This window comes from Benincasa hispida, chromosome 3 (assembly GCF_009727055.1).
Source record: "Benincasa hispida cultivar B227 chromosome 3, ASM972705v1, whole genome shotgun sequence".
Classification (NCBI taxonomy): domain Eukaryota; kingdom Viridiplantae; phylum Streptophyta; class Magnoliopsida; order Cucurbitales; family Cucurbitaceae; genus Benincasa; species Benincasa hispida.
This window is the reverse complement of record NC_052351.1, coordinates 14,383,459-14,391,229: the sequence shown is the minus strand read 5'-3', so window position 1 is coordinate 14,391,229 and position 7,771 is coordinate 14,383,459. Positions and strand designations below refer to the sequence as shown.

At 32.7% G+C, this 7,771-nt stretch overlaps 1 protein-coding gene across 1 annotated transcript; it reads right to left on the bottom strand.

Annotated features, from left to right (window-relative positions):
* Nucleotides 1-631: 631 nt before the first annotated feature.
* On the bottom strand, nt 632-4,957 carry LOC120073744 (isocitrate dehydrogenase [NAD] regulatory subunit 1, mitochondrial). Its single transcript, XM_039026566.1, has 4 exons — nt 4,269-4,957; nt 2,978-3,217; nt 1,662-1,740; nt 632-1,260 (listed from the first exon to the last, which is right to left on the bottom strand). Exons 1-4 carry the CDS (start codon nt 4,818-4,820, stop codon nt 986-988), a joined length of 1,146 nt encoding a protein of 381 aa, XP_038882494.1. The 5' UTR covers nt 4,821-4,957; the 3' UTR covers nt 632-985.
* Between the last annotated feature and the right edge of the window lie 2,814 nt (nt 4,958-7,771).

The following is a 7,771-nucleotide window of genomic DNA, read 5'->3' as shown; positions in this document are numbered from 1 at the left end:
AAAAGGTAATAAAAAAGAATGAGGATAAAGTGGTGTTATTTAGAAGAAGAAGAAGAAGAATAAAATCATGTTAAAATAAGTGACGAGACAGAGCATATATATGATTGTAAAGAAGAAGCAAATATGAAGAAATCATAATAAATTTGAGGAACTGACCATATTATATGAATATATATATATATATATATGTCAGATATCTATTATTTGAACTTAATAGAATTTATTTTAATTTGTTATTGAAATTTCACCGACAAAATGTATGTTCTAAAGATTTTTAACCACGTGCATTACATGTGTTTTATAACTAGTTAAACTAAAGGTAGAAAATAAACGCTAGTTTAAAATTAGGATTCAATTTGAACAAATTAAAAGTTTAAAGTCCAAATCGATACAACATAACAAATTTGTAGTGAAATATGATAATTTCTTTTTACATCTCTTTTTAGACTAATGGTTTGATTATTACAATTTAGTCAACATAAATGGAACAGTAGTATCAGAATAAAAGATAATTGAACCCTTTGATTTTACATTATATAAATTTTGCTGCCCTCATTTACTCAAATGGCCAAATTTTATAGAGTTGTTTCCAAATAAAAAATTTAATAAGAAAAATTCTTAACTCAAAGGATTTCTGCCACCATAAACCTCAATTTGTTATATGATGATTAATAAAGAGCTGAGAAACAGTCAAATACAAGTAAAATAAAATTGCTTTCTCCTCAGATTTTTGCAAATCTAATACACCACAAATTGTTGTCTTGAATTGAGATTTATTGGAACAAGAAAACGCATTCCCAACTCTGATGGCTTGGGAAAACTGAAACAAAAAATATATATATAATTCAAAGGCAAAGGCAAAGGCAAAGGCAAAGGCAAAGGCAAATCTTCTTTCTTGATTCAGGAAATTTGGTGGAATTTTGACCACCCAAAAATCGTAAGAACTGTTTATGAATGGTGGGATAAGTTACTCTCCCTTACTTGATCAATCTAAAGCAGCTATAACTGCATCAACAACCTCCTGCGTCGTGCTCTGTCCACCAAGGTCCTTGGTCCGGTACTTGCCTTCGAATATCACCTTCTTAACCGCTGTTTCTAATCGATCGGCAAAAGAAGGGAACTGGAGATGTCTCAGCATCATGGCAGATGATAAGAGCAGCGCCACAGGGTTTGCCTTCTTTTGTTCCACTAGCCTTTCATTCCCCACATTTCCTGCTGAAGCTCCTTGCTCAAAAACAGCATGATCAGCACCAACATTGCCTGAATAAACGAAACTCCAGTTAGACCACATACGAACAAGAACAAAGCAACTCCAAGCTCAGGGAAAAGGAATTTCAATAGTTTGATTTATATATTGAGCACTGATTGCTTACAGCCATGGCATACTTCACATGCTACCACCAGATTAAAGTTAATTTTCAAGGCATCCGGTTCTACACTTCATTACTGTCTAATATTGATGTATAATATTCCCAGTTAAGCGTCAAGGAAATAAAACAATTTTGCCTTCCATCCATCTTAAATTTGTTGACATACAAGATGTTAAAGGCAAGTCCGGCTCAGAAATTTGTTACTTAAGTACTTAAAAGATACTATATGCTGTCACTGCCTTAATTTAAATGTTAAAACGTATTCTTTGAATCTGAAACATTTGAGCATACCTCCCGGCATAACTCCTGTTCCACCTGCAATACCAGCAGCTGTGTTTGCTACGAGATTTCCATAAAGATTGGGTGTCACCTGCAAAATTATATCCAATCATAATCAAATATCTACTTTCAAATATGAAATATTCAAAAGATAATTTTTATTTGAAAGGATGTATCAACCAAGTGAAATTGTAATCCACTTATTTCAATTTCCACCCCTACCCTCTTCCTCTCCTATAACTTATTTAAGATCGCAATCTCCCCCCTATAACTAAGACTAGAAGCATTTAAGTTTTTCCTTTTTATCCTTCCTCATAAAAGTGCATGTTATAGGCAAGGGAGGAAGGGAAGAGTGGAGAAGGAAGGAGGCACCTCGCCCCACCCACCCACCGCCCCCCGCGTTTGTCTTAGGTTAGAATACTGTCCCTCTAAAAGAATTCCTGGCACCATTTTTCTGGCTCTGCCCCTGGTAGAAGAGGGAAAGCTACAAGAACAGTGGTTAAGTAAATTAGACAAAAGAGCCCTCTAAAACAATATGCAAAACACCTCTGAAAGTACGCTGCTGTGAATTGTGAAAGACTGATTAGTGGTCGTAAACAGTAAATCACCATCAAATGATTGTTGATCTTTCGAATCACCCAAGAGAGTCAAAATGTGAATACACATTTGTGATTCGCTTCATATTATTGGCCATGCATTCATGAAGGAAAACACCTATGTAGCTCCCCCCCACACCAAAAAAAAAAAAGAAGAAGAAGAAGAAGAAACTCACTACCTGTATTAAAACAATGTTTAACCGAAGGCCTAAGGGTCTATGGCCAAAAGGACATGCACTAAATTATTTAAATTTTTTAAAAAGAAGAAGGAGGAGGAGGAGGAGGAGGAGGAGGAGGAGGAGGAACATGCACTAAATAAGATGCTTAAAAATAAATAGGGATCCTGTTGAGAACGTGCAAAGGACATCTCTAAAAAGCCTCAGCAATCTGTAATATAGATCACAATCTCAGAAGATGCTACATGACTGGTTTTAGGAAATACATAATAAAGTGCTCAAATTTGGCACCAATTACTTTTGGTTCTAATCCTAGATATAAGCAAACAAAAATAAAAGTTACTATGTTTTTTGCTAACTTCATTAATCAATTCACACCAAAAGTCTCATTCCATGAGATATTAATTGTTTGCGTGGGGTTCATTCTTCCAACTGCTCCAAGGCATATCTCAATCTTCCTATTTTAAAATTTGGATATATAGATATGGTGAAAGTCCTTCACACAAGAGGCATGTATTAAGACCTTACAATGTCATTTAAGTGTATAAGTGCATACCATAACATCAAATTGCTCAGGCTTTGAGACAAGTTGCATGCAGCAGTTGTCAACAATAACTTCATTGTACTTTATTCCAGGATACTTTGTGGCAACCTCTCGACAAGATTCTAGAAATAGACCATCTGCAAGCTTCATGATATTTGCTTTGTGCACAGCTGTAACTTTCTTTCTGTTGTTCAGGTAAGCATACTCAAAAGCATATTTAGCAATGCGCTCAGAACAGAACTTTGTTATCACCTGGCAAAAGAGTGAGTATGAGAGACAAAGATATCAGGAGGGGGGGGCGGCCCTGGGGTTTGGAGAACCTTATCATGTATTGAAGGTTAAAATTCCAAAAAACCTTCTTCTATTGATATGCTAAGCCACATAGTATTGGTGCGACAAATAGACATGTAACTAGTTACAGCATACCAGTGAGATAACTACTCTTCTCATAACTCACAAAAACAGCTCCGAACCATTTTAAAGGAACTTCTCTCGTAAGGAGGAAAAAAGAAAACCCTGAGAATTGCACGGTATCTACCAATCACTACCAAGTTCCAAGTCTTGAAAATGTAGATGACCAAACCTAAAGACTGTCTAAAACATCACCGTCCCATCTAATGACTCTTTTTCTGTTTTTTAATATTAAGCTTATAAAGACTACTTCAACCTACCTATGTGCAATTTGGCTTTGTTATCTAATATTAAGAATGTTTTTATAACCTAAGCCAAAATGTCAAAACCAAGAAACACAGTTTAAAAGAAAAATGTTTCTGTTTTTGAAATTTAGTCTAAGAATTTGAAATGTGTTTTCAAGGAGGGTGATGAGTATACATAAGAAACTGCAATGAAGAAGCATACTTTCTGTAAACAGAAAACTAAAATTGAAACTCTTATCAAACGGGCATAAACAATCTCAGTCACTTAAAACCAGTTATTACAACATCATGCTCATTAACTAATACTTGCCACGTTCTGAAACATGATTACAAGCAAGGAGAGCCCTTCACATTTGCTCATACATGTACTGTAACAAATCCACCTTGAAGTTTAAATTAAAAGAATAAAGAACAAGTGGGGAAAGAAAACGAAAATCTAAATCATAAGCTTCTAATATACGATACATCGTCGTCCAAACATGCACCTGAAACGTGTATATTTATACACTGATAGAATCACACACATAATTTTTGAGAAAACAGGAGAAACAACTACAGAAGCTTCGAATAGTGAACATTACTCAATTAAAGGAACAACCCACGGATCGAATTGAAATAACGAGCACGCCGTGTAAGGATAGCAGTACCTTAAGGCTTTCCACGACGCCAGGAACGACCTCGTGCTCCAAACCAGAGTACTCACCCTCTGTATTCTCCCTAATCACAACAATATCGACATTCTCATGCCTAGTAGGAAGCCCAGGAAGATTAAAACAATTCACAAGCGACGCATAAAGATCAAGCTCTTTCCTCAGTTGCACATTCAACGAACTCACACCACCACCAACAGGGGTCACCAATCCTCCCTTCAAACACACTTTGTTCTTCTTAATCGAGTCAATTACTTCTTGGGGCACCTTCTTCATATCTCCATGAACATCAAACTTCTCGAAATACACAGGGGCGTGCATCGCATCCATGACTTGCTCGACGGCGCCAGTAACCAAGGGGCCAATTCCGTCTCCGGGAATCAAAGTAACGGCACGAGGGGCGCCGTCTCCGGGTCGGGGCATGTAAGTGACGGATCGATTTTGAGCGTCGATTGTGGATTTGAAACATGAGGAAAAAAGGGCAGGATTCTCGGAAGAGGGGGATTTAGAGAGGAGCTGCTTGAGGATCGGTAAGGATCTTCGAGCCATCGCTGGAAAAGGGTTGTCAGGGTTGGGCTGGTTAGGGTTCCGGCAGTGTAACGGTGGTCTACGTCTAACAACTGAGATCGATCATTAGGGAGTCGCCGGAGAAGGTGAAGTCTAAAGAGAGAAAATAAAATTCAGCGTTAGACAGCCGAGTGAAAAGGAAGGGAAGGATTAGGTATTATCCACTGCGGTCAATACCACTACATTGACCTGAAACTCGTATTATTGACCAATGATTGAGTGCTAAATTTCGGTGCTGTCTTTGATTACGGTGTGTCCACTACAGCAGATAATTTATTAATAAAAAGATTTTTAGCTCAAACGCTATAATTTAGGATTTATTTGTTTGCTCATTATTCCTTACGGATTAAATTTATACTTGTCAACTCTTTTTTTTTCCAGTCTAAAGAAATTACCTCCCCAAATTTAAGAAAAAAGAATTCAACCCTAAAATAAAAATTATAGAGGCGGATGTACAAATTGAGTAGTAAGTACAACAATTATAGTGTGGAGAATTGAATCCTCGATCTCTTGGATCGGAACATATGCCAATAATACTGAATTAAACTCATTTTGACAATTGAGTAGTCATATTGCTAAACAGCCTAGACATAAACTTCTAATATCAAGTTTAACGTTTGAGATTTAATCTCGACTTACATATTGTCCAAAAAAAAAAAAAATATTCATATTAAATTTTTATCGATATATAAATATTTTTATCAATATTTTCACATTCAAAAAATTTGGTATCAACATGTGAGATTAATCGATATTTATGTAACACCGTAAAAAATCATGAAACGGGGAAAAAAACAATAAAGAGTTGCTAATATTAATAGAATATAAATAAACATAAATTGAAAAAAGAATAATAACATCTTGAAGTATGGAGTTTTTATGACCATGCTCCTTGTGACGATCACCAATAAAATTCAAAATTTGTAACAATACAATTGAAATTTTCTAAATAGATAGTAATTTAAAAAAATTAGAAATTATGATTACAATTTTACATTTACCTTTATTACCTTTATTTGTGAGTTACAAATATATTTTTTTTATTACTACATTGAAGTGACATCTAATAGAATTCAGTATATAAAGAAAATTGACAAAATAAATTGATGTGAATATCAGTATTAAAACTTTAATTTTACAAAAATATTGATGTCAGTAATAACATAGAGAGTTAATTGTAATAGATGGAGAGGCTATAAGAATGTATTTGATTCAATTAAAAGTTTAGGAATATAATTATAATGAACGAGTTTAGAGTATAATTGATCGAATTAAAAGTTTAGAGGTGTGATTGTGCAATTTTTATTATAAATAATAAAAACATTTAACATTGTTTTTTTTAAAAAATATGAAATGTTTATTTACTAATTTATTCTTTTAATTTTTGTTTATTAGTTTTGATATTTCTATCAATATTTTTAAAATTAAGATTTCAACATTTTCGTCAGCATCGACATTAACATATTAATTGTGACATGTATTTCAATGATAAATTTGTGTGAAATAAATTTCACATCTTTTGTAAGCGATAAAGAAATTTACAGTTACTGTTACACTAATATATTTGAAAGGTTTAAATACTATTTCAGTTCTCATACTTTGGATTTTAGTTCATTTTAGTCCCTATACTTTCAACTATAGTTCATTTTGGTCCCTATACTTTCAAAATATTAATTTTGGTCATTGTACTTTGAAAAGTGACCATCTTGGTCCCTTCACTTCCAATTTTATTTCATTTTTTAATAATTAAAATGGTTATTTTTTTAAGTTTGATGACTAAAATGAACGAAATTTGGAAGTATGAGATCAAAATGAGCTAAAGTTAAAAAATATATGGATTAAAATGAACTAAAACTAAAACTAAAAGTATAAGGACTAAAGTAGGATTTAAATCTATTTTAAAATTATATTGCATAAAGATGTATTTATCAATCTATTGTTTTTCCAAAATTGGTTCAACCCAGCCCGTAGACTATTGGGCCGAGAGTTGGTTGGGCCCAATAATTTTGTGGACTTATTTGAGTTGAAGCCCACCTTCACATTGCACTTATTTTCATCAGTCATTTGATCTTTTACCTATTTCGTTGGGTCTAATTTTATCTATAGACATTGGTTTCTTTTCGTTAAAGTGAAAGAATTGTATTCAAATGGGTAGTTTTTCAATACATTTTAGGGTCTTTGGTTGAAATCATAAAGAAGGGGTATATTAGACGTTGGATAATTTATATCAAAATTTTGAAAAATAATAATAATAATATTTTTCGTGATTAGATGGATGAAGTTTAACTATATTAGAAAAGTTGAGTTCTAATAAATCTTTTGATAGAAAAGATTGGATAATATTGAAATTCTTTTAGAAATTTCTTATGGAAAACGAATTGAGGAGAGAAACATGGATAGAGAGAAAATATAATATAATAATATATTTATATAATAATATTAAATATATATAATATAAAATAATATAAAATAACTAAACTTATAATTGACACCATGAAGGGTGACACATGGTTTGGGACGCTAAATAATGGACATCAATTTATTATTATAATATTCATAATATAGCCAGCTTTTTTAGTTTTTTTATTTATTTACTTATTATTATTATTATTATTGTGATTAAAAACCTTTAGCAAGCTTTTAAGATGGGCCCTATGAAGAACAGACACAAATACGAATACGATCGGATACGACGATTAGTCAATTTCTAAAAAACTAAGATACGGATACGTCTAAGGATACACCATTTTTATATATATATATATATTTCTAAAAAAATGAAGATACTGATATATTGAAGATACATTTTTTTTCCTTAAAAAACTTTAGGATATAGATCAATTTAGAATACAAGTTAATATAATAGTACAAAATAGAATATAAATACTGAAATACAATCCAAAAAAAAGCAACATCTAAGATGTTGAAGTACA